Consider the following 27278-nt stretch of genomic DNA (forward strand, 5'->3'; position numbering starts at 1 on the left):
AGACGGTGGGCCTACAACTCCCTGCGATCCTTGCGGTGGCGTCTCTGGCTCCGCCCACGGCTCCCAGAGTGCTCCATGCCAGTCCGGGTCGTGTCCTGTGTGCGCCTGCGCAAGAGCAGGTGAGGCGTGTGATTTTTGTGTAGTACCTTCTACTGCTCACAGTGCGGCTTATTCAGACTTTTTGCTCTTATGGGCGCAGGATTGAGTTAGTGGTAGGGGTGGAGAGGCGTCCAGGTGGGGCGAGAAGGGGATGGGGGTGCGAAAAGGAGAGGTGGCGAGGGCGCTGGGCCGCTTCCAGGGATTGGGCCGCGTCGCCGGGGGATGCAGTTTGGGCTCTTGCGCGCGCCCCGGCAGGCGTGGGAGTGGGTGTGCGCCCAGGTCGGAGGCCCCCGCCGTGCGGGCTGGGGGCGTTATACGTGCGCGGAGCCGGTAGACGGCGGTTTGTGGTTCTGTACTCGTGCACCGGGTCGGGGCACGAACGCGGTGAGCAGTTATGCGCACGCATCCTGTCCTGCCTGGTGAAGTTAAGGCAGAGCTCGGGATGGAGGGCAGGCGAGACCCGTGAGGTGGTGGATTCCCTGGGGCATAAGTCCCCCAAACCAAAAAACAGAGCACCTTCCCAAGAGTCAACCGGCCCAAGCTCTCAGCCTCCTTCCAGCCCCCAAACTGCTCCCTCTCCTGCGTGTTAGTTTCTGAGATCCTTTTGTCTCCCAGTTCTGTAAAGCCCTTGAGAGGCTGGTGATGGGGGACGTTTGGGTGTCTGAACCTATTGGTTGAACCCTGGTCATTACGCAGGTGTGCCAGATTGGGGAAGTAGGGAAGACAAAGCTTGGTGTGGAGGTTCCAGATGTCAGGCGCTGCCGGAGCCCAGAGGTTACAGGTGCTGCTAACCAGGACAGGGGGAGAAACAACAATTCTTAATGAGGAGTTAGCATGTGCCAGGCACCAATTCTGCCCTTCCCTTGCTCCATTGCAAGTTCCTCCTCTGTAAAGTGGGACCTGCCTCACGGTGCGTGTGAAAATAAAGATGTTAACAGGAAAGTGTTTATTGACCCAAACATAAACTTCTATAATTTTCATCTCATTTAATTCTCATAATCAGGCATGGCTGCCTTTTCCGGGCCAGGCCTAAGTTTCCTATGAAAGCAAGCTGTGAGTTGGGGGTTTTAAGACCTCAGGCAACCTACAGATAGTCTAAGGCAGTTCTCAGCTGGGGGTGAGTTTGTCCCCCAGAGGACACCTCTCAATGTCTGGAGACATTTGTGGTTGTCACAACTGGGGTGCATGGGGAAGGGTGTGACTGGTGTTCTGGCAGGCAGAGGCCAGGGATGCCAGTAAACATTGTGCACAGGATGGCCTCCCACAGCCAAGAAACATCTGGCCCCAAATAAAGATAGTGCTCAGGCTGGGAACCCTGGTGTATGTGGTGTTCTGCTGTACCTTTGCTTTTTACTGCAGAACTAATAGACACGTTGAGGTGTTTCTTTGTTGGTTTTAGTCTCCCACTTTGCAAATTTATTATAAGTATTTAAACAGATTTCCACACCACTGTCGTAATTTTTTGAGTGAGAAGTTAGTAAAAAGAAATTTTGTCCTAATCTGCGCATCAGTGAAAAAAAGAGGCTGTGAAAACCAGCCTGCCTGGGTGACTCCGTGTGCCATGTGCTTAATTGTGTGACCTGGAGTGACTGAGCTCTTCTGTCCTCATCTGTTCAGTAGGGATCATGGTAGCAGTTGTTGGAAGAACTAAATGATTTAATGTATGTAAAGCATTAAGAACAGTGCTTGGTGCTTTGTAAGTGCTGTAAAAAGAGTTGGGGGTGGGCAGTGTTCTGGTTCTTTATGTCACCTCCTGGGGGCAGCAGTAATTGGCAGTGTTGAGAACTGGACCAGTTCTGATCCTTAGTGGCCACGTTCATCAACAAACTGGCACAGTCTGGGCAGAAGTTTCTCGTGGCTGCTTGTGAACAGTTTCAGATTCATGTGTTGTAAACACAGGAACTTAGTATTCTAGGGGGAAAGGCTGAGTTGGTGTTGGGGGCTTCCAGAGACGGCAGGTGGCTATCTGCAACTTCTCGTTAGTCACAGAATAAAGGTCGAGTCCCTCATCCTGGTGTCTGTGACCTGGCCCCTGATGGCTTTGCAGCCTCATCTCTCACCCCTGAATCGCCGGCATGTCCTCACATTTGCCAGAGAAGTAACTTTTTCTGCCAGATGTTTGCACGTGCTGTCTCCTCTTCCTGAAGACTCCATCCCTCACCTCTCCTCCCACCGCAGTGATTGCTGTTTCTCATCCAGGTGGCCACTTGGAGGGTGTTCCCCCTAGAAGCCACAGGACCCCTCCTCCCCTGTACTGGATTAACCAGCCACCTCTGGACTGCCATGCCCCTGGTCCCTCACTTTGTCAGAGGCCCTGTCACCTTGGGTTGTGGCTGTCTGTGTCTGTTTCAGGGTCTCTTTGGGTTGGGTGCTTCTTGAGGGAGGAGTCTGGTTGGATTTGAACCTGGGTTCCCTGGCATCACTGAGCACAAGACCGGGTACAGAGCAGGTGAGTTATTGAAGGTCCTTCCTCAGCTGCTCCTAGCTTACCTCTCCATCCTTGTCTCCTCCTGTTACCCACACCCCAGTCAACACTAAGCTCAGGCGGGAAACGATTGCCATGGGATGTGGTGGTCAAGGATGGAGGCAGCCTGGTTCAGATCGTGGGACAACCATTCTAGTTGTGTAAGCGTGGACAAGTTCCGCTTCCTCACCTGTAAGATGGAGATACACTAGTACAGCCCTCATAGGATTAGAGCGCTGGTTCTCAACCTGGGGTGAGTTTGACCCCCAGGGGACATTTGGCAGAGACATTTTTGGTTGCCACCACTGGAGATGGAGCGGGGAACTGGCATCCAGTAGATAGAGGCCAGCAATGATACTAAACCTTGAACACACGGAACAGCACTTACAGCAAAGAAATAACCTGCCCCAAATGTTGGTGGTTCTGGGGTTGAGAAGAGATACTTACTGGGTGCTTAGAACAGGCCACGAGAAGCACTCCGTAGACATTAGCTACCATTACCGCCATGACTTAAGCATGCCAAGCGCTGGTGCCTCCATCTCTGCCCAGAACGCCCTCCCCCCACTTTGCATGGGGGCTGAATAGCTACTCATCCTTCAGGACCTAACCAGAATGCCGCCTCTTCGGGGAAGCCTTCCCTGACCTCTCCCACCCTTGACCCCCAGAATACCGTCAGGCAGGCAGTGACTGACTCCCTCACAGTCGCACGCAGAGGCCTGGGCTCAAATTCATGCTCTTTTCTCACACCTGAGCGACTTTGGGCCTCAGTGTCTTCAATGGAATTGAACAGTGGCTTTGAGTATGAGGTAGACCAGCACGAGGGGAGTATTTGATTAATGTCAGGATTCCTTTTGTGGAATGTATTAGTTAATAAAACCTGAAAGCTTAGTGTTGTTTTAGATTGGTGGAAATTGTTAAGAAATATGTTTTTAAGATTTGTTGGGGGAAAAATAGTTTATCTCTATCACTAGGAAAGTTAAGAAAAAAGATGTTACATGCTGTATACATGAGACCCATGTCAAATGAATAAAGACTCAGAAAATGTGAAAAGTTAAAGTATGGGGAAAGATATACCAGGAAAATAACTCAAAGAAGTCTAAGTTTAGCTGCATTAACCACCAAACAAAGCAGATTTTGAGTCAAAAGGCACGATCAGTAATGAAGTGTCATCACAAATGAAAAAGGAATAACCAGTATGACAAAGCAGTTCTAAACCCGGATGCAGCTCACAACATAGTCCCCAAAGAGGTAAAACTAAAGTTAACAGGAGGACAAGAAGAAATGGACACATTCCAGCAGCACTGTGACATTGTAGTAGATCTCTGTCAGCAACTAATCAAGTAGACAAAAACCAAAGCTACTCTGTTTATTTATAGGCTTCAGTTGCTCTCTGAAATTATCTATTTTCTTGTCTGTCTTCTCCACCAGGGTGTAGGTTTCATGGGGGAGCAGAGGTTTTTGTTTACTTTGTGTCCGGCTGCTTCCTGGGTTCCCACTATAATGCCTGGCACGAAGTGGGTGCTTAGTAAATCTGGGTGAATCAAATGCATGAATGCTCAGCCCTGGTGCTGGGTGATGCTGGGGCCCAGAGATGAGTCGTGCTGAGGGCTGGTGAGGGAGAAAGCCAGCTGGACTGGGATCAATCCAGGTGTGATGACCAGAGCTATGGCAGCCGAGATACCAGGGACTAGGAGAGCCCTGACAGTGTAGAGGGGAGTGAAGGACTTGGAGGAAACTCCCTAGACGCGGAGCACTTGTGATGGCTCTTGATGGATGAGCAGGAGTTTATTGGGTGGTGAATAGCATCTCATCCATCCATCCATCCATTCATTTCATGGGGCTGCCTGTGCTGGGAAGTGCCAGGGACCTAGAGCTGAGTCAGTCTTGAACCCTGCTCTCAGTAACCCCCTTGTCTGTGGGGGGAGGTTGACACAGGCAGTCCTAATCCAGGATGCCCAGATGGTGGCAGAGGGAGACACAGATGCTGTGGAAGCCATGAGGGGCTACGTGGCGCTTGTGGTGGGGGAGGGGAGGCACCGGGATGAGCAGGGGCGGGGTAGGTCCTTTCTACACGGGGTGCTGGAGGTATGAGAGAACCTGGCCCAGTCCTGGGCTCGTACCCAGTCCATGTCGCACCCTGCCCCATGCACACTGCCTGGTCCAGCCATAAGCCCCATTTTACAGACAAGGATGTCGAGCCTTAGAGAGGTTGGCTCACTTTCCCAGGGGAGCAGCCCAGCTGGCGTCCAGTGTGACCAGAGGCAGGAGAGCTGAGCAGGGGATGTGCATGAGACTGGTCCCCCACACAGGTGGCGTGGCCCTGGGTGGCCTCGGCAAGTCTCTCTCGCCAGTCTCCCCTCTGTGTAGTGCCGCTGTGGGATGGGCTCAGGAAACTGGGACCGAGCCACCTGGGGCAAACGTGAGACGTTTGCAAGATGGGACCAATGACCTTCTGTTTCCTTTCCCAGAATGGAACAGCAGAGGGGGCTCCTGTTGTTTCTGGGGGTACAGATGCTGCTGGTGGGGGCATTGCTCTACCAAAGCCACCACCGCCGTAGCTTCACCTCTTTCCTGCGCTCCCTAATACAAGACAAGCCAGAGGATGGAGAAGAGCTGCCTTTTCTGGTTCAGGTCTCCTCTGTAGGAATCCCTTACCAGGACGTGTACTCCAACCTCAGCCAGATCCACCCCCTGGACATCAGTGACGAGGATCTGCCCAACTGTCCCATCATCTCGCCCTACATCAGTAAGCCTGTAGCGGCCTCTTACACCCCCAGCCCCACCTCAGGCTTCGGGGAGCCAGCAGGAATCCCTGAGGAGGAGGGCAGGACCTGGAAGCACAAGGCAGTGGGCTTGGTGACTGGGGCGGGGTGGGGCAACGGAGGGGGTGCTGGTTATCTAGTGCTGCATCAAAATGAACCACCTCCAAACTTGGTGTCTTTAAACAATCATTAACTCAAAGTGCATGGGGGTCAGAAATTTGGGGGTGGGCGCAGCTGGACAGTTGCAGTCCAGGTTTTTCATGCAGTTGCGGTGAAATGAGGGTGGAGCTAGAGCGGCGGCGGGCGGAAGCCGCCGGCACCTGGCTTTCTCCATGGGATCTTAGGGGCTCTCCGTGTGGGCTAGCTGGGCTTCTTCACAGCATGGTGGCCTCAGAGCTGAAGGCTTCAAGAGCAAGTATTCGTGTAAACGAGGCGTTGGCCTAGTGGCCTTTTACGATCTAGTCTCAAAAGTCACGTAACGTCACGTCTCCCATACCCCGTTCATTGGAACAGTTGTAAAAGCCCACTCAGCTTTAAGGGGCAGGGACAGAGACTCACCTCTCAATAGGAAGAGTGTCAAGGTCACATTGGCTGAAGGGCCTGTTGGGTAAGAGTGTTGTGGCCATCTTGGGGAAAAAGATGGTTTGCCGCAGAAAGAGGAGGCACGCCAGGGGATAAGTGGACGGTGGGCCCTCAGTGAGAGAGGAAAGTGAGGAGGAGGCGGATCTAAGATGCAGGGAGAGAGCGGCCTGAGACCCACCCAGGAGGAGACATCTGGGGTGTCTTGTGTTAGGCTGGGGTTGGAGCTCAGGAGGCAGACTTAGGACCATCAGAGTCCGCAGGAGGAAAAGCAGCAGGAGGTGATGAGCTTGCTGAGGGAGGGCAGAGAGAAGCATGGGAGGCTGGGGAGAGATGAGGGAAGGATCAGAGGAGGTACTGAGAGGTGGAGCGAAGACCCCAGGAGGGCAGGACATTTTTGAGCCAAGAAGCTCAAAAGGGGGAAACTCAGAGCCTGTCGTACTGGCATGTGAGTCCCCTAGGGCTGCCCTAACAAAGTGCCCAAACTGGGGGCTTAAAACAACAGAAATTGACCCTCTCACAGTCCTGGAGGCCACAAGTCGGAAACCAAGGTGTTGTCAAGGGTTGGCTCCTTCTGGAAGCTCTGGGAGAGAAGCCAGCCCATGCCTCTGTCCAAGCTTCTGGTGGTTGGTGGCAATCCCTGGCCATCCTTAGCTTGTAGGCACACTGCTTAAGTTTTTGCCTCCATGGCCACCTTCTCCCTGGGTCTTCACGTGGCCTTCTTGGAAGGACATCAGCCATTGGATTGAGGGCCCACCCTAATCCAGTATGACCACATTTCAACCTGCATAGTATCTGTGAAGTCCCTATCTCCCAGTAAGGTCACATACTGAAATTCTGGGTGGACACGCCTTTGGGGGTGGGACATGATTCCACCCGGGACATCTGGCTTGTGGGGTGTCTAGGGTAGATCCCTGACCATCCCTGGCCTGTGCCTCTCTCAGATGGTCCTTTGAAGGTGCTGATCCCAGAGAACCTGACGATGGAGCAGGTGGTGGAGAAGAACCCACTGGTGGAGCTGGGAGGCCAGTACCGGCCACCCGACTGCTGGACAGAGCAGCACACGGCGGTCGTGGTGCCCTACTGCGGGCAAGGCCGGCAGCTGCAGCAGCTGCTCTTCCACCTGCACCCCTTCCTGCAGCGCCAGCAGCTGCACTATGCCGTCTACGTGGTGAACCAGGTGCGGCGGCGGTGCGGAGGGGCAGGGCCGGGAGGGCAGGCGGGTCTGAGCCTGACCGTGGAGAGTCAGGGCTGGAGTTGTCACTCACTGAGCTGAGAGTATCTGGGCCAGAGAGTATCCGGGGGGCTGGATTGATGAGTCAAGAAGAACTTGGATTGGGGGAAATTAGAGCCAGGGGCTGTAGGTTTGGTCTTGGCTGGCCTAGTCTGGGATCAGCTTGAATAGCTGTCCGAGGGAAAGGCTCAATCCCACTGAGTCCAGGTCTCTCTGAAACCGGGGCTGGTCAGATTGGACAGTTAACCTAAGGGGTAAATTAAAGCACTGAGCAGGGGGGTCAGATGCCGTTTGAATCTTGGTCTTGCCCGTTACTACCTGTGTGGCCTGAGGGTGGGACCAATCATCCATCCAGCCAGCCAGCAGTCCAACACGGTTACTCAGTATAACCATGTGCCATTGTTTTCTCATTCATGAGACAAGGATTCACTGAGTTAATGAATGTAAAGCAGTGAGGCCAGTGCCTGGCACATAGTAGGTGCTCAATACACGATATAGTAATGATGATGGTGATCATAACGATAGTGGTGGTGACTGTGACAATGGCGGTGGTGGTGGTGATGACGGTGATGTTGGTAATAGTGACGATGGAGGGTAGGTGACTATGCTGATGTTGAAGATGGTGCAGACAGTGATAGTGATGACGGTGGTAGTGCTGGTAATGAACATCATGTTAATGGTAAGTGGTGGTGGTTATGGTTAAGGTAGTGATGAAGGAGATAATGATGATAGAGGAAGAAGGGGAGAGGTAAATCCTGTCCTGGGCATCAGACCTAGTCTTTGTCTAGAAGGAGCAGAAACAGATAGAGACACAGCTGGTCCCCAATCACTCCTGACCTCTGCCTCCCTCAGATGGCCTCTTGAAGGTGATGATCCTTGAGAACCTTGAGAATGGCTGAGGAGGGAGACCTGAGAGGCTGAAGATACTGACTGCCTAGGATGCGGGTGGGGGGACCCAAGGAAAGCTTCCCAGCGAAGGGAACTTTTGAACTGCATCTTCCTGGGCAAGTCTGGGTTTTCCATCTCCACTGTGGGAATAAGGAGGGGTTCCAGGCAGAATGGCTCTTGAAAAGGTGAGAGAGGATGGGCCTGGCAGGTGTGGTGAAGGCAGCACCGAACATCTGTGTCCACCCCAGGTGAACAACAGCCCCTTCAACTGGGGCAAGCTGTGCAACGTGGGGTTCTGGGAGGCCATGCAGGAGGAGGACTGGGACTGTGTCTTCTTCCACGATGTGAACCTCCTCCCGGAGGACGACCGCAACCGCTACGTCTGTGACGTCTTCCCTGCCCATGTGTCCGTGGCCATTGACAAGTTCAACTACAAGTAGGTGGAGGAAGGGACTGTTCGCCTTGGCCTGCCCTCCCCGGACCTTGCCCTGCCCATCTGTTTGGTCCAGGCCCCTGATCCCTGTGGCAGAGGCAGAGAGGGGATGTTGGGAAAGGCCTTGGGATGGTGAAGAGCCTCCCTCTTGGATGTGGGTGTCACGTGGGAGTGGGATTGCTTGTCAGCGGGGGAGTCAGGATGCTGTTAATAAAGTGGTAGGCAGCAAGGTTGTGAACTGAGGTCACAAAAGGGGAACTTACGAAAAGAGGGGCTAACTGGGGATCAGCAAGGGCTACTTGATGGCGTCAGGAGATGGGCCTGTCAGATGCTTCAGGGAGGGGATAGCTCAGGATCCGATGAGGGGCCATCTCAAGGGTCAGGGGAAGGACTACCCCAGGATCAGGCAGGGGGACATCTGGGGGTCAGGGCAGAGGTTGTCACAGAGGTGAGTGGAGAAGGGCTTACCCAGAAATAAAGCTTGGAGACTCCAGCCAGGAAGGGGCTAGGGCCCATTGGTAGGAATTCCCTGTGCTTCCAACCCTGTCTGCCTCTCCAGGCTGCCCTACCAAGGCTATCTTGGAGGGGTGTTTGCTCTGCGCCCCATTCACTACCTGAGGATAAACGGTTTCCCCAACACGTACTGGGGCTGGGATCAGGAGGACAATGAGATCGCTGCCAGGTAGGGGGCCCTGCTCCAGGGAGCCCAGCACAGGGAGCTGCTGGTCCCTCCATGGCTGGGGGGACACTGGCTGCCCTTGGCTAATAGGGGACACCCCCTATTTTGGATTGAGGGAGACACGAGCCGCTCCAGCCTGAGGGGCTGGGCGCTGGGCACGGCATGGGGATCCTATCAGAGGAGACAGGCATCCGGCCTCCCTGCCCTCCCCTCTGTAAGGGTGAAGCTCAGCGGGATGCTCCTCTCCCGGCCCCACCTGCTCTTTGGCCGCTACCACATGCTGGAGGAGGGGCAGTACCCCAGCCACAAGCAGAGCCCCCAGAGGTGAGTCAGACTTGGGGCAGGGGTGGGGTGGGGGGGTGGGAGGATTCTAGGCCTGTCCCTGATCCCCAGGCTCACGTGGCAGCCCGTCCTGCATCTCCTTCCAGCCCTGGGCTTCTGGCCCCGATCCGCCGCAGGTGGTGGCACGATAGCATGAACTCGCTGAGCTACAGGCTGCTCTCCAAGGAGCTGCAGCCCCTCTACACCAACCTCACCGTGGACATCAGCTTCTCAGCCCCAGGAGCCCCAGGGCCAGGCTGAAGGGTATCTGAAGGCCAGAAGGGAATCCCTGAGACCCGGGCTGCAGGGCAGGCCTCCCACTCAGCCCTCTTATTAAAGGAGGGTTTACTTTATTCACTCCTCTCTGCCACCCCACGCCCCATCCTTCCGTTTCCATTCATTCAGTTACATGGGGCCCCATTCAAATTCGCCAAGCTCTGGGCCTCTCTATGCAGTTCAAAGTGCTTAACACACGCCCACCCGTTGACTTCTCACAAGGACTTGTTGGGTAGCTCTTCTGTCATCTTCCTTTTGAAAACCAGGACAGATGTCTTGCCTGATGGATGTAAAATCAAGCACAGGAACCTGGCTCCCAGGCCTGTCCACTTACAGATTATGCTGTTCTACTTTCTTGCAGCAGAAAAGGGGGGGGGGGGGATGAATAATTTTTTAAAATGTGAGGATGGTTGAGTAAATTACAGCATGTCCACATGATCGAATATCACTGCAGTCACTGAACAGCCGTGTTGTGGAGTGAAAAGAACCAGTGCACACGTGTGAGATGATCTAATATTTATAAAACAAAGAGGAAGGAATACCTCAATGGGTGTCTGATTATGAGCATAGTAGTGAGTGTGTGTGGATAACAAGTACTGGCAGACTTCTTCCATAAAGGCCAGAGAGGAAATGTTTTCAGATTGCAGCCGAATGGCCTTTGCCACGGCAGCTCAGCCCTGCCACTGGAGCACAAAAGCAGCCACAGACAACACATGAACAGATGAACGTGGCTGTGTTCCAGTAAGACTTTATTTAACGAAACAGGTGGCCGACCAGATCTGGCTGATGGTCAGTTTACTGACTCCTGGTGTGTATGACCTGGAGCCTGCATAAAAATACGGAAGAGTCCATACTGAAAGGCTGACACTGGTTATCCACAGATAGTGGAGGTGGAAAGGGGAGGGCAGAGCTGAACCAGTCAGGAAAGAAGAGAAAAACTACACCTTAAAGACCAGAATCCCATTTACGCATTTATGGAAAAAAAAAAAGTACATTCACATGCCTATATACATACAGAAATTAATAACTACTGACTGCAATCTCAGGATGTAAATAGGGAATAAATTTGATAATTATATTAGGTGCTTTTAAAATATGTGTATAATATACACATTGTACAACCCAAACATTTACAATTTTTATTTGTTAATCACACCTCAATAAATGTGTGTGTGTGTGTATATATATATAAATATATATATAAATTTTTTTATATATGTATATAAAAAATTGAGCCACACTTCCTGTTATGCAGTGAATTCTGTAGCAAACACTACAGAACTGAGGGGGTGTGTGTATATATGCATATAAATATATATGCTGACCTGAAGATGTAAATACACAGACATACATATACATACAGATACACACATATACATAATACTGCCCAGTCACTGTTCAGTTCCCTGGCCTTTTAGAAATATTGATACCCCACATTAAGTAGGGTTTATATCATGAATATAATTTGCCACATACTTTCCTGTAAATCTGGGAACAGTCTGTTTTGTACCACATTCTTTTTTCTCAGTGTGTTAAGAGTTTTCTTCCCCAGATGAATTTTATAATTCAAAAAAAAAATTTAATGGTCACATGTCTAGTTGTGGATCTTATGAGACCCTGTCAGTTTCAACTATTGAGAACAAACACGTCCTCTGACAGCAATTTCTGACAGCTTTTCTTTTGGCTCACACATCAGTCACTTTTGCCAACCCACAGTAGCATAGGTAGAGGTCAGCTACATCTTTTTGGAAATAAGCACATTTTCAGAACCTTCCATTTTTCACTAGTAAATGAGAGTCAGTCATTCAGAGTTAAGTCCAATTCCATTTTGCTTTACTTTTTTTTTTATTTCTTTGAAGGGGAGGGAGAAATTATATTACACGAATTTTATAATTTTTAATGAGACTAGTATTATTATGGGCATTTCCACTCATTCTTAAAAGTTCTTGTCTGAGTAATTTCCCTCACATATAATAATGTATAATTTGGTGGCATGCAATGCATTCCTAGAGTTTTTCTGAAGCATGAATTCTGTAGCATACAATTAAATCTGACTTTTGTAAGATTTTTTTCTTCAAGAAATCCAGAGAGTTTGTTTCACTTATGTATATGCTGAGGCATAGTAGGAATTGATTTCTGCGTAAAGCTTGTCACAGAATAACTGCTTTTGTGAGGTTTACCCCTGGTATGAGTTGTTTGGTGTTTATTAAAATTTGATCTGTTGTTGAAGGTGTTCCCACATTTGGAACATGCATAAGGTCTCTCTCCTGTGTGAATTCGTTGATGCACTTTGAGTTGTGGCTTCTTACTGAAGGTTTTCCCACAGTCACAGCATTCGTAAGGTTTCTCTCCAACGTGAGTTCTCTGATGGGCAGTCAACTCCGATTTCTGGATGAAGGTGTTCCCACATTTGTAACAGGCAAAAGTTCTCTCTCTAGTGTGGGTCAGCTGATGTTTATGGAAATTGGACCGCCCGTTGAAAGCCTTCCCACACGCAGGGCATATGTAGGGTTTCTCTCCGGTGTGAATTCGCTGATGTTCTTTGAATTGTGACTTGGAAGTAAAGGCCTTCCCACAGTCACTGCATTTGTAAGGCTTCTCTCCAGTGTGAGTCCGCTGATGCATGCTGAGTATTGACTTCTGGTTGAAGGCCTTCCCACACTCATGGCACACGTGGTGTCTTTCTCCAGTGTGGATTTTGTGGTGTATATTGAGGTGTGACTTTTGGGTGAAGGTTTTTCCACAGTCACTACATTCATAAGGTTTCTCCCCGGTATGGATTCGATGATGTATATCGAGTTGTGACTTGGAAATGAAGGACTTCCCACAGTTGTGGCACTGATAAGGTTTCTCTCCCGTGTGACTTCTCTGATGCACGATCAGGTGTGCCCTCTGGATAAAGGCCTGGCCGCATTCGATACACACATAGGACTTCTCCCCTGAATGGATTCTCTGGTGCAAGCTGAGGGTTGACTTTTGGGTGAAGGCCTTCCCACATTCGCTGCATACGTACTGTCGCTCACCAGTATGAATTCTCTGATGTATGCTGAGGGTTGAATTCTGGGAGAAGCCTTTTCCACATTCACTGCATTCATAGAGTTTTTCTCGAGTATGCGTTCGCTGATGTCTGAAGAGAGATAATATCTGGGAAAAGGCCTTTCCACACTCATGGCATTTATGGGACTTCTTTCTGGTGTGAATTTTCTGGTGTGTAATCAGTTCTGCCCTCTGAACGAAGACTTTTCCACATTCCTTACATATATGTGGTATGTTACCTGTATGACCTGTCACATATACACCAAGTTTTGGTTGTAGAGGGAAGGCTTTTCCACACCGACTGCATTCCTGGAGGTTTTCTACACTGTGGAATCTTGGTTGCTCAAGGAGGTGTGACTTCTGGGTGAAGTCCCTCCCACATTCAGGACACCTGTCTGGTTTCTCCCGAGCATTAATTTGATGTCGTGTGAGCGACTGTTTATGGTTGAAGACTCTCGCACCTCGATTACCTTCGCAGAAGTCCTCTCCTGTGTGAGTTCTCTCGCAGCCAGCCTCGGAAGAGCTATGGATGAGTAGCTGACCAGATCCAACAGCCTCATCAGAGTGTTCTGTGGTATTGCTTTGATTCTGATGATCTATTTCTAGGTGAGGCTTCAAGCTTTTTGCAAGTGAGCAACGTTTATGAGGTCTTCTTCGTGAAGCGTCAAGGTGGAGCCTCACAAGGATGACTTTTCTGGGGTCCTTACAGTCACAATCCCTCTCTGTATTCAGTTTCTCCTTGTTGAGGAAAGCCCCCTGGTGGGGAGGTTTATTTCGACTCCCCTGATGCGCCTTTGTTTGGTCAGCCCCTTCCCACAGTTCTTCCAGAACGAACCACTGTGCACCATCTCTTGTGACCTTACTGGCTGCATCACTGTGAAGTGAAGCTTTTTCAGAACTTTCCTGTTGTGGGCTTTCAAGCTCCAACTCCCCTTCAAGGAGAAAAAGATGAAATAGATACAGTGAACAGCTGGCAAAGGATAGAGGAGGAGTTGCATGAAGCTGATTGAGGGAAAGTGCTGAGTCATACAGCGGTGGCGGTGCTGATGGTGATGATGCGAGAAAACACAGCCCTTGTTATATGTCCCGCCCTTGTCTAGATAGCACTTAGCATCCGCCAGGCCATGCTCTGTGTGATGCACGCACAGGCTCGTTCAGTCCTCACAACAGCCCCCTGAGGTAACTACTTACTATTCCTGCTTTTCATGTGAAGAAAAGGAAACACAGAACCATTCGGTAATCAGCCAAACTCACTTTGCTCATGGCTGGGAACGCTAGATTTGAACAAAGGCAACCTGACCCCACCTGTGTAGGTAGTCAAGCTGCCCAGACCTAGTAGGACAACCACAGGGTAAAACAGACGAGGGTGTCATAGGGCAGATCTGTGAAGAGCCAGAGCTCGAAGGAGGGCTCAGAGGGCGGTGCTTCCTTGGCTTACAATGGGGTTATGTCCTGATAAGCCCATCGTGAGACGAAACTACTGTAAATCAAAAGTGCATTTAATACACCTAACCTACTGAGCATCATAGCTTAGCCCAGCCTCCCCTAACTGTGCTTGGAACACTTCAGTGTTACCCTAAGATGGGAGATCCAGTTAGATAGCAGATACACAATGAGATGCTCTGTTTAGTTATTAGAAAAATGAAATTAAAACATGAAGCAGCTGTCATGAGGTGGGTCATAAATGAGAAGTTGGGTTAACTATTAAGTGTTGGCAAGCAAGATGTAGCAGTGTGGCTCCCCGTGCATTCCCCCACATTCCCACAGCGGAGCATAGACTGTGCAGCCCACCTGAAGAGCTGTATGATTTACTTAGCCAGATTAAGTGTACTCATATCCAGTGAGCAGGCAGTCCCACTCCTGAGTATTCACCTCTGAGAAATTCTTACGTTGGTCCCCACAGGACATTTACAGAATAACACATGGCAGCATTAGCTGTAGAAACTAGGAGTATGAGGTGAGCCAAGTATCCACCGCCAGGGGCAATGGGTAAGTGTGGTAGGCTGAATAATGGCCCCTCGAAGGTATCTGCAGTTTTCAGGCTAACAGTCACTCACCTGGACACCTGTGCTGTGGGAGGTCGGCCTCCCCCATCCATGGCTCCTTTCCTTTTCCCATCCTGACAGTGATCTCTGGGCTGGGAATGTGATACCCTGGGTATTAGAAAGGATATTGCCTTTGGATGTGGTCTTGGGCTTTCCAGGCCATTCCATGAAGCTTTCATTGGAATATCAAAAGTCAACATCTGTGCCCAGGAACAGAGTAACACTCAAGGATGCCCAAAAGGAATGAACAGATTGGGACAAACCGAAGGTAAAGTGCATGCCACTAAAGAAGGGCATTCTCCTCAAGGAGGCCCGTTCAGGAGCCCCGGGTCGGGGCGCTCACCCACTGAGAAGAGGTGGCTGTAGATCTCCAGCATCACGTCCTGGTACAGGCGTCTCTGGGCAGGGTCCAGTTGCTGCCACTCCTCCCTGCTGAAGTCCATGGTCACGTCCTCAAATGACACTGATCCCTGTAACAACCAACCCCAGCTCCAAGTGGATCAGTCATCATTGGTGAACGGAGCAATTACATATAAGGACACATTTTAAAGATTTTTTTGTTTGCCATGCTATAGATGGCTTCCCACTACCTGTTTCATATTGTATTTGGGGGGGAGTTAAAAAATTTGGCCTTCATCACTGTCTCTGGCACCAAGCTCCTAAAACCCTTGGAATTCCTGGTAAAGCAATAAAGGTGCCTTTTGCTATGTTAATGAATTGACTTTTGGAAAGCACCTCAGGATGGTGGCTGGTCACTAGAGGAACCAACCTTGTAATCAGAAGGTTGGAACTTTCAGTCCCACCCCCTGACCTTTTGAGAAGGGCTAGCCATTGAATCATTAGTGAATGGCCAATGAGTCAGTCATGGCTATGTAACGAAGCCTCCATGAAACCCCAACAGGACAGGGCTCAAAGAACTTCCAGGTTGGTGAACCAGAAGGCTTCCACATGCCACTGTGCTGGGCCTAAACTCCAAGGGGACAGAAGCTCTGTTATGATGTGACTTCTGTTATGCTTCCTACTCATCTGTGTGAGACTCATGGGATTTAAGCTATGTTAAGAAGTTCAAAGTGCAGTCACAGTGGCCAATGTGAATGTCCATATGAGCTGCTGTGAAACATCCAGTATAGGGCCGAGAGTGCTTAAGAGTGGAAAACTAGGAGTGTTAACTTGAGATAAGGAATTTGGCCGTGTCCTTGGAAAGACCTCACTGGAACAGGAGGGAGTGAGAGAGACAAGATCCCCTGGGGTGGAACCATTACATCCTACTGACAAACTTAGAATGGATCACCAAGCGACTTGATGGCTCTTCTGTGGCGGACCTGACTCCCTGGTGCTGAGAGCCATTCTAGATGGATGCCGCCAGAGCAGAGGGCGACTTCCCACTCAGGCTTGTTGTGAGCCCTGTCGTCAGACTGGGGACCACTGCTGAGACACGTGCTTCCCAGACTCCTTCCCCCCGACCCACCTTCTCCCGACTCTGACTAAGCTGTGTCGTGTGCTAATTGTGTGCAGTAAACCGAGTGATTCGTGAGTTGAATGTTGGTTACATTTCGTGTATCTCCAATCCGGTGGATTCTTACCTGGCTAGGCCCTGTGACAGAAACTCCTTTGTTCTGGATCACGCTTGGTGTATCTTCATCTGGCTGTTGATATTACGTCCTTTAATTACCCTTTGTAATCAGCTAGTAATCTAGTGAAGTAAACTGGTTTCCTGAGTTCTGTGAGCTGCTCTAGTAAATTAATTGAACCCAAGAAGGGAGTTGTGAGAACCTTGGTTTATGTTTATATGCCTCTGGGCATATATCCAGAGAAAACTAATTTGAAAAGATATGTGCACCCCAGTGTTCACTGAGGCACTACTGACAATAGCCAAGACATAGAACCTAAAGGTCCATTGACAGATGACTGGATAAAGAATATGTGGTATATTTATACAATGGAATACTACTCAGCTATAAAAAAGAATGAAATAATGCCATTTGCAGCAACATGGATGGACTTAGAGGTTATCATAGTAAGTCAGACAGAGAAAGACAAATATCATATGATGTCATTTGTATGTAGAATCTTAAAAAAGAAATGATACAAATTCTATTTACAAACCAAAACAGACTCACAGACATAGAAGATAAACTATGGTTATCAAAGGGGAAAGGATGGGGGAGGGATAAATTAGGAGTTTGGGATTAGCAGATGCAAACTCCTATATACAAAATAGATAAACAACAAGGACCTACTGTATAGCACAGTGATATATACAAATTGTTGTAATAACATAATGGGAAAGAATCTGAAAAGAAAAAATATATTCGTATGTATATGTATAACTGAATCACTTTGCTGTATACCTGCAACCAACATGGTAAATCAACTACACTTCAATAAAAAATAGAATTTTAAAAAGTTAATTGAACCCAAGGAGGGAGTTGTGAGAACCTCTGGTTTGTAGCCAGTAGGTCAGAAGCACAGGTGACACGTAGACTCGCTATTAGCATCTAGGCGGTGGGTGCTCTTGTAGGACTGAGCCCTCGGCCTGTGGGATCTGACGCTGTCTCCAGGTAGACAGTGCCAGAATTGAGTTAAATTGCAGAACACCCAGCTGGTACCACAGAGAACTGCTTGGTGCGGGAAAAAATCCCCGCACATTTGGTGACCAGAAGTGTCAGAAGTGAAGTGTTCTGTGTAAAGAGAAGCACACAGAAGTGACTGTTGCAGGGAATGCTAAGCGATTCAAAATCTGACCCACCTCTTGGAAAGGGAAGCATGAACAGCATGCGAGTGTGCTGGGGTGGAAGTATATGACAGAGAGCTAAATGTCAACCTGAGGGTCTGAGAAGGGGCTATATATATTTGCAACTTAAACTCCAAGTGTACTTTAATATCAGATTTTCTATTGTTGGCCCATAAAACTTGCTCATCTGAGGATAATGAATGTGCATCTTAAGAGGGCCTTCATAGGTGGTACTGGGAGCCACTGGGGGAGGTGATCCACTGCTTGACAAGGATATCGCTGACCGCACATTATATACCTTTTAAAAACAGAACACCTCTGTAACTGAGTATAAATCTATCACAGCACAGTGATACTGTCCACATGCTGAAGTCCTAACCCCCAGAACCTCAAAATGTGCCAGTACTTCAAGATACACAGGCTTTAAAGACAGGACAAAGTGCAGATGAGGACTTTAGGGTGGGTCACTGTTATTTTAAAACACGCAAATAAAGCATCATGAAATTCAGAATAACTTGTAATTTCAGGAAATCTTGAGTATACCCAAGAATCCTGCTTTCCCATTCCAAAATATCAAATATTAATTATCTGTGGGCAACTTAGAAACACTGTTCTCTAGCACTTTTATTCAATTTTTAAAATGAGAAAAACCACATGGTCCTTAAAAGCCAGTTCTCGCTCTAGGGACACCCTAGAGCCCATCTCCACAGGGCAGGTAAGGAGGAGTCAGGTGGGGACCAGCTGAGAATATCTAAAGACCCAGCTGAGGATGAAGGATCCTCGCCTGGGCAGAGCAGGAAGGAGCTGGCATTTCCCTGCCTCTGGCTGGAGCTACCTTTTCTTTTTCCTTTGCCCCAAGGCCAACAACCCTCTTCTCCAACACATTCTTCTCCACTAGCCAGTTCAGTTTCCTCTTTTACACACAATGCCTGTGGATGAGGACACAGCAGCCCTCTGTGGGCTTGCTCTCAGCAGGAGACTCCGGATTGTCTCAGACCAGGGGAGTCCAGAATCTGCTGCTTCCTGTGTCTGCCCTCGAGTTCTGCAGAACTGTCCCTGGGGCTCCCGCTTACCTCACACGATCCATCCCTCTCCTCTGGACCCAAGACCTGGGGTCTCGGGGGCAAATTCGTATCAGCAGGCATGTCCCCTCTGGGCTTCTGCTCTTGGTCTTTCTTGCTGACAACTCCACTTTTCCCCGGAGCTTGCAGCTGAGTGGGCATCAGAAGACTCCAGTCTGAGCTGCTGGGAAGAGTCAGGCTGGGCAGCGAAGGGAGGTCCTGCAGCCTCAGTGATGTGGGTTCTGCAGAGACACCAAGAAACCCTGGAAAGGAAATGACCACATAGTTACTCATTTAATACTCACTCCATATGGATTTCAGAGGGCCCTAAGGTGAAGGTCATGTGCTAGACAATGAATGTAGACAAAACTCAGAAAAACTTAGCTGTTGGGGTAAAAAATAAGAAAAGATGAAGAGATTTGGACTAAATGAAAGTTTAATGGCAGCTCTGCCACCTCTTAACTGTGAGAAGATGAAGATCATAGTTTAGCTGTAGTTTCCAAAATGAAGAGGAAGGTATTTATCAAAGGCAGTGGGAAAGTTACATGAGATGAGGCTCGTCATGCCCTCAGCACCAGCCTGACACATGGTGAACACTGAATAAAAAACAGCAGGTTGCAGAGTCCGGTGCCTTGTTTAGTTTTCACACAACCCCCGTCAGCTAACGATTGTGATGATAATCATACTCATTTTGTAGATGAGTAAACTGAGGCTGAGTGCTGTTACATCATTTGCCTTAAGGTCACTCACTCTGCAAAGGGAAGAACAGGGACCGAGTCCCATGTGTGGCTCATCTTAAACTGCACACAGCTGGCACTAACCCATGTGGTCCTCTACGTGGTCAGCTTCCAGAAACATGGTTTACGTTTCCTGTTGCCTTCAGGGAGCTGAGGTTTCAAGTTGTACATGTCTGATGTGCCTAATCTGAGATTCTGGACATTTCAGTGTCCATTATGTAGACAGCTCAGCCTTTTCTGACAAAGATAAAACTTAAAATTCAACGTACTGAACCCCACCTTGGCCTGGAAAATTGCAGATATACACCAGGACCCCCCAATCACTTACCATTTCTTGCCTGTCCATTTCTTCTTCCTTCCCCCCACCAAAATACAGTGATGGGCACAGTGACCTCTAGAAATCCCCAATGAGTAGACCAAAGAAGGTCACGAAATGCCCCCCAGTTACCCATGACCAGGCTCTGGAAGTCATTACTGCCCTGATTGCCAATAAATGTTTCCAGGAAGTGTGATTGCCACAGGACCCCCAAATAATCCCCAACATAGGGTTCCAAATAATGCACCCCGGTAGGAAACTATCATCCATCTGCTCAAATGCCAATCATTGACAGGGGCCCACGGAGAGGCCAACACTGAGCCATTCATCCATTCCCAAAGGACCCCAACACACTGCCCAGAAAGCAGTTACCCACACAAACCTCCATCACTGACCCCCTGGGCCTCCAGTTCACTGGTTCCCAGATGCTACCCTTAGCACCCCACTTTACTGATTTCATAGGTCCCCCCTCAATCACTGTCCCCCTTAAGTGTGTTACAGTGGGACCCTCAAAGTCCTCCAACCCCTGAAGCTTCTGCTCCCACTCAATCACTGCCTCCTGCAGTCCCCCAAGCAGTGGATCACTTCCCCAAACGGCTCCCAGCACCATCTACCAAAAGGCCTTCTTAAGGCGCAGATTCACTGTCCTCAAATGAGCAAGTTTCACGGGCCAACAATAGAAAATCTGATATAAAGTACATTTGGAATTTAAGTTAAAAAATACATACATTCAGAAAATATGCAAAGCGTGAACATTAAGGAGCCAATTATCCAACTTACAGTAGAAAACCCCACTCACCCCTGTAAGCCCCCACCACTAAGATCCCCATCACTCACCCCACAGATCTCCACCACTCACTCCCTCGACCCGGCATCACTTATTCCACAGACCCCCAACCCTCGCCTGTCCCCTAATCCCCACATCACTGACACCATGCCCATTTCCCCTCACTGACCCCACAGATTCCCCACTGCTAATATTCCAAATCACCTTAGCCTCCCGCAGGCGATAGACGGGTTAGGAGAGTTGACACTACCAGCGAAATGGCCGCTCTGGGCCACTTCCGGTTTGAATTCCAGCCTGGATTTCTGGTGCGGGGCTTGAGATGCGCGCATGCTCACTAGAACCTTTGAAGCCACTCCCTGCCAATAGTTATGGAGTATTACCCTTATTTTTAGTCCGCGGTTCACTTTCTTTCAGGGATTGTCTGGAGAACGACATGGCGGGGCCCATACGGCTTTGATACTGGAGGCCGCCATTTTTAAAGAGCCTTCATTCCGTACAGCCAGGGAAGGCATCCGGCAATCTCAAAGTTAGTCTTGGCAAGGGACCAATTAAATATGGTGTATATATCTATTTCTAGGAGACAATAGCATTGCATATTCTGGAAAGTACCTTTTGTCTGTATTTTTCACACTGATTTATTGTCCCACCCTCGGAATCCAGGTATCCTGCGCCCTCTTCCGTCCCACAACTCCCTCTGCCCAGAGAGGCAAAAGGAGCACTGGGAGCCCAAAGGTGTTGGTTGAGATTGGCAGAGAACGCCTAAAAACCTGGATATTTCCTAAGTGTTGAGAGCCATAAAATGAGTGTCTTCCGTTATGTTAATGAGGTGGCTTTTGGAAAGTATCTAAGGATAAATTCTCTCTGTGCGTACCTTGCTTGTTGGGCTTCACTTTATTGGGCTTCACAGGTATTGCTTTTTTTTTTTTTTTAAGAATTAAATGTTTGTGGCAGCCTTGCCTTGAGCAAGTCTATCAGTGCCATTGTCCAACAGCATTTGCTCACTTCATGTCTCTGTGTCACATTTTGCTAATTCTCAAAAGTATTTCAAACTTTTTCATTATTATATTTGTTATGGTGATCTGAGATAGTGAACTTTGGTGTTACTGTTGCAAAAAAGATGATGACTCAAATGATGGTTGGGATTTTTTAGCAATAAAGTATTTTTGAGTTAAGGTATGTACATTGTATTTTTTAGACAGAATGCTATTGTACAGTTAATAGACTACATAGTGTAAAAATAAGTTTTATTTAAAAAAATTTTTTTAAATTGTAGTATAGTTGATTTACAATGTCAGTTTCTGGTGTAAAGCAAAACGATTCACTTATACATATACATACATTTTTCTTCAGATTCTTTTCCATTATATGTTTTTAGAAGATACTGAATAAAGTTCTCTGTGCTATGCAGTAGGTCCTTGTTTTTATTTCACTTCATTTACTTTTTTCAAAAAGATTGTACTATAGTCAATTTGCAGTGTTGTGTAAGTTTCTGGTGTATGGCATAATGTTTCAGTCATACATATACATACATTTTGTTTATCTATTTTAAAACATAACTTTTATATGCACTGGAAAACCAAAAATATCTGTGTTGCTCGACTTACTGAGATAATTGCTTTTTGGGGGTGGTCTGGAACTGAACCTGAAATATCTCCAAGGTATGTGTATATGCTAAAATGTCTGTATGAATTTGAATTCTCAGGGGACACATGCTTTAAGCAGTGTTTATAGATATAGCCAAATGACTCTCCACGAGGTTGTACCAATTTGCATCCCCACCCCCTGCAATGTGATGAGAGTCTCTGCTTCACTCCAACCTCAACAGCAGAGTACATTAGCATTGATTTTGATCTTTCCGATTTTACCCATAAAAAAAAAGTACCCTCTCATAGTTTGAACCTGAATTTCTCTTGTTAGGCATGAAGGTGAGCATTTTAAAATAGGTTTAATAACCATTAATATTTTCCACTCTATTCTGTTCTGCCTTTCGGTAAACTGGCTTTTCATGTCAGTTTCCATCATTATTGGCTTCTGTTTCTTTTCTTAAGGATTTGGACAAGTTCTTTTTATATTAGGAAATACAATCATTAGTCTATAGTATGATCATGAGTATCTTTTTCTAATTTGTCATTGTCTTCTGATTTGGTTTAGCTTGGATTTGCCATCCAAATTTTGTTTTATATAGTTGAATTTATAAGTCTTTAAGCTTTAAAGCTTATAAGCTTGTAACTCTTTTCTTAGCACTCTGGCATTCCCAACTCTGAAAATATATGTAATGTTGTGAAATGTGAACTAAAATGGAGTCACTTATGTCAAGGGACTTTTAAATGGAGCTGGGAGGAGGCCATTAAGAGGCAGGACCTTGCACACATCCCCACCAGGTGGAAGCATGAACTTTTGAACTGGGCCAAACCACAAATATTTCAAGGTCTCTGCAAGAACACCTGCAGCTTGTCACAGCAACGGATTTTTCCGCCCTCTAGTCATAGCCTTAGCACTCAATCTTGTTCAGCCAAGATTAGCTTCTGCCTCCAGCTCCAATTAAATTCTTTGTAACGCAAACCTCCCTTCTTTGCTCCTGACTGTTAGTCCTTTATGGGAAACTCTGTGGGTCGCTACCTGAATCTGTGTGCCCTATGCTTTGAATTGCAGTTCTCTGATCTCAAAGAAATGCTTTCTGCTTGATTATGTTACCAGAGAGTAAGTTCTTGTCTATTTGCAGAAGGAATTCAGAGATGAGACAAGGAGATCAAGAAACTAAAGTAAGAATTTATTAAGTGATAGTACGCTCTCAAGGGGAGGTTGGCAGATTCAGGGTAGTAGTTGCCATTAGTTTCTTTGGCTAGCTGGTTATATGGGGTGTGAAAATGAATGGGCAAAATATTCATTGGGGAGGGAGGAGTTCGGGGTCATATTTCCTGATTTCCACCCCAGCTCCACCTTCAGTCATATATGAACATACATATATTCATTTTTATATTTTTCTTAACCATAAGTTGCTGCAAGATGTTGAATATACTTCCCTGTGCTATACAGTATAAACTTGTTGTTTATCTATTTTACATATATAGTTATATTAGTTAGTATATACAAATCTCAAACTCCCAATTTATTCCTTCCCACCCCTGCCCTTATTTAGTCTTGATCTGAAGTGTCATGCATTGGTGCATGATGAGTACTTCTTATCTGCAAGGCTAATTTTATTGTAATGGGGGCATAATGAGAAAAAGATTACATTCAGATGCCAGAGATTCCTGTCTGTCCCATCTTTTTTTTATCTGCCTAGTGGACCCTTGTCACCCCAAAATGTGTGGTTTCCTGTCAGTCCAGAGGTTCCTGCTTTTCTTTGTCTGCCCAAGGACCCCTGTTATTCCCATCAAGTATAAGTAGACATCTGGTGATTTTAAAGTTGAAAAGCATGCCGAGAGGAAGGAATAGGAGAGCAAAGACAACCGTGGAGAGAAAGGGTCTTAAATTTTCAAGTAAGGAAATTAATCCTGTAAGGCAAGAGAAAAGGAGTATGTATGGAAGTGTGGAGGTTACAGGCAAAGAGAGGAAACTTTGGCAGAATTATATGTAAATATAAATGCAAATTAAATATAAACATAAATAGAAATGTGTTTATGTGCATATGTATATATGTTATAATGTATACATTGTCAACCTAAATAAACCTAGGGGGCAATAATTGTTACAGCAGGCAGATGGCTAGATATGAGCAGGAGAAAGAGGGGGCACGGGCCATGTGGCAGGAAACCATACATCTTGTGAACAATGGGGATCCTTGGTCAAAGACAAGTCCAGAATCTGCTGCTTCCTGTGTCTTCCCTCACGTTCTGGAGAACTGTCCCTGGGGCTCCTACTTTTTTTTTTTTTTTTTCTGAGATTTTTCCACGCTCAGGTATCCAGGAGCATGGATACTTTTAGAAGGGTTACACAGAGCGTTGTGATCTGAGGGACACACAAAAGGGGCATCTGGAGAGGTCATTAGTGTTTTATTATTTGATCTGTGTTGTGTTTACACTAGTTTTGCTTTCTAACCATTTGGCTAATGTCACCTATATGGTTATGCACTTTATGTATTTTATATGTATATAATCACAGTAAAAACTGTAGTAAAAATCTGACAAGATACAAGAAGTTTGATTCTCTGACACCCATCTTTTGGTGACATTTTATATTGCTTCTTTCCCCCAGAGCTCAGTATTCATAAATCAGAGAATAATTGTTTTTGAAGCTCAAGGAATACTCAGTTTACCTACCAGGGAAATAAAAGATTGATTTGTATGATAGATTTGATTGCACCAAAATGAAGATTCCCATCAAATAGAGAACAATTCAGGTAAATTGAATCAAGAAATTACAGAATGAGAGCAATCTTCATTTAAGCTTACAGGAGCTTTTAAACGAGAATGTACCAAATCTCCCACAAATCAACAAGAAGGAAAACAAGCCAACATAAAAATAAGCAAAGGGCATGAATTTTTATTTCACAAATGTGGAAACATGAATGCAAAACAAGTCCACACTGAGATGCTCCAACTCACTGGTAGTTGAAAAAAAATGAGATTCAACAGAAATGAGATACTACTGTACACACATCAGATCAGAAAATCAAGGTGGCAGACAACAGCAAGCAAGGCAAATATGTGAGGAAGCAGGAACCTCATGCTCTGATGATGGGAGCATAGACTGTTGTGCCATTTTGGGAGCTGGCAGTATTCTGTTTTGTGAACTGACTGCATTTGCTCTCTGATAAATCACTGAGCTACACACTTAGCCATTTGTGTCTTCTCCACGTTATACACTTTACCATAAAAAATTAATTTAAAACTAATATTGAGTGGAAGTACCCAGAAAAAGAAAGAAATACAGACTGTGTGATGACATTACATGAAGGTCAAAAATAGCAAAACCTAAACTTTGAAATTTAGGGATGCATATTTTGTTGGTAAGAATATATCATTCTCCAAGGTTAATAGTAGGGATAAGATCAGAATCTTTAGAGAAGCTGATAAGGAAAACATCAAGGTCCCTCTGTGTAAACCCTTTGAATGAATAATTCACAAAGAAAGATTGCAGTTAATTTTAAAAGATGGACAATGTTTATAGTTACAGCGATGCAAAGTAAAGATGTAACTCTGTTTCTCTAACCTTGAATTAACAAAAGGGAAAAAAAGTCAGTAATGCCAGGCACACTCACGTGTTGTCGGGAGATTTGAATGACTTTGGGAAATATCATGTTGGCGTCAAATGGAATTGGGGGAATTATCTCCACATACTGTTATCCATTAGAAAGGCATTTTTCTCTAAGTTACAAACAAGGCTGACTTTCAGGAACATTACAAATAGGGCTTTATTTTTCTCAGTCGAGATAGGCTGATTTTGATTCAGTGGCTTGACAGAGCCCACAGGACTTCCTAGAGGGTAAAGAAGAAGAAAGAAACAGGGGTTTGGGGGAATCCCAGCCCCAAGTCTAGAGGGCCGGCCCCTCCTTGATTTTCTCCTTCTTGGGCTCCCAGTCCTGACTCAGCTGCTTTCCTAGCCTGAGGTGCAGATCTAGTTCCTGTCTTGTCAGGCCCTTCTGCACAATCCAGTTATTCCCAAACTGAAGACCCAATCTTGCTTCAGCACCACGGACAGCGCAGTCTCTGCTTCCTGGGGACCAGACGTTGCCTTGGTTGGAAAGAGCAGTCTCTCTGTGGGTAGGCTGCGACGGAAGGGAGAATTGGGAAAGGCCTGGGGTCCTGATATGAAGTCTTTCTCCCTCTCCCTCCCTCTACCCTTCTATCCTCCCCTGCCCACTTCCTTTCTTTCTCTCACTCATTTATGAATATTGAGCTCTGGGGGAAAGAAGCACTATAAAATGTCACCAAAAGATGGGTGTCAGAGAATCAAACTTCTTGTATATTGTCTGATTTTTACTGCAGCTTTTACCGACTCTAACTTTGTGCCAAATCCTGAGAGATTATAATTTTTTGTGCCTCAGTGTCTGTCAGATAAATGAAGGCATGAAATATCAGGAGGCTGACTGAGGCTTTGTCTTTAGAAGCAACAGAAGACATTCAAAGTGTTGAGGCATATGAGAGACCTTGCTTAGACTGGGGAAGGAGTCCTGTGACCTCAGGGTTGGAGGGCTATCAGTGGCAGACCTAGAGGCTACAAGAGGCAGATAAGTAAGAGGAGGGAGGTTATGTGGTCACGTCATGGAGGAGAGGAATTGTGGAGGCTGTGGAGATGCTAGGGAGGGAGATTCTGTACATGTTTGTGCAGGACTCACAGTCACAATTTCTGTCTCACCATGAACCCAAATGGCTCAAACAAGTCGGGCTGGAGTCAGGGCTCCAGGCTCAGTCCCAGCCTCTGTCCATAAGGTCTCTCCCTGAAGCTAAAATCAAGAGTTCACCCAAAGCTTCCTGCAGCCTCCAGGATACTCCAGCCCTGGGGTGGGTCCAACAAAGAGAGGATTCTATCCCAGAAGAATCTTGGTCTCTCACTCCTCTGTTCCCATAAGCAAGGCTCCAAGAAACCAATCTGGGGAAAATAGACCCTCAGACTCCATATTTCTCATGAGGGAAATGGGGGCTGATCTTCAGGAGGTGAGAGCTGGGGTCTCAGGGTACAGGAAGAAGGCAGGGTCTGTCTGGTTGTGGTCCCAGGAGAGAAGAGCTCAGCTTTCACTTCCCCTGTAGTGGCCCAAGGAAGAGAGGGGGTATTTCTGGTAAAGGGAGAAGTTTGACACAGAAACCACATGCTTCAATCAGAGAGTGTCTCCATGGTCACCCCTACCTCCAGGCTGGGAGAGGATAATCAGATGGTGTCAAGAG

The 27278-nt window shown here is 47.2% G+C and overlaps 2 protein-coding genes across 8 annotated transcripts in view; one reads left to right on the forward strand and one right to left on the reverse strand.

Moving 5' to 3' along the window:
• The first annotated feature begins 17 nt into the window (after positions 1 to 17).
• LOC102510375 (sialic acid-binding Ig-like lectin 6) overlaps positions 18 to 27278 on the forward strand; it is a 51863-nt gene continuing 24602 nt past the window's right edge. For 2 of the 6 annotated variants that reach the window (XM_032487667.1, XM_032487669.1), the window contains exons 1-6: positions 18 to 119; positions 5032 to 5309; positions 6849 to 7084; positions 8275 to 8462; positions 9019 to 9141; positions 9358 to 9462. In XM_032487667.1, the coding sequence (XP_032343558.1) occupies positions 76 to 119; positions 5032 to 5309; positions 6849 to 7084; positions 8275 to 8462; positions 9019 to 9141; positions 9358 to 9462 (974 nt within the window). In that variant the 5' untranslated portion in view covers positions 18 to 75. Of the gene's footprint in view, positions 120 to 5031; positions 5310 to 6848; positions 7085 to 8274; positions 8463 to 9018; positions 9142 to 9357; positions 9463 to 27278 lie in introns of those variants that run through there. The other 4 variants (XM_032487670.1, XM_032487672.1, XM_032487668.1 and 1 more) reach the window with 3 other exon arrangements.
• ZNF175 (zinc finger protein 175) lies at positions 11584 to 20761 on the reverse strand. Of its 2 annotated transcripts, XM_006183129.3 has the most exons (5): positions 20656 to 20761; positions 18624 to 18874; positions 15160 to 15286; positions 14829 to 14924; positions 11584 to 13703 (listed from the first exon to the last, which is right to left on the reverse strand). In XM_006183129.3, exons 2-5 carry the CDS (start codon positions 18771 to 18773, stop codon positions 11833 to 11835), a joined length of 2244 nt encoding a protein of 747 aa, XP_006183191.3. In that variant the 5' UTR covers positions 18774 to 18874; positions 20656 to 20761; the 3' UTR covers positions 11584 to 11832. The 2 variants fall into 2 exon arrangements, with proteins under 2 accessions (XP_006183191.3, XP_032343594.1); XM_032487703.1 differs by lacking the exon at positions 14829 to 14924.

This window comes from Camelus ferus, chromosome 9, assembly GCF_009834535.1.
Source record: "Camelus ferus isolate YT-003-E chromosome 9, BCGSAC_Cfer_1.0, whole genome shotgun sequence".
NCBI lineage: Eukaryota > Metazoa > Chordata > Mammalia > Artiodactyla > Camelidae > Camelus > Camelus ferus.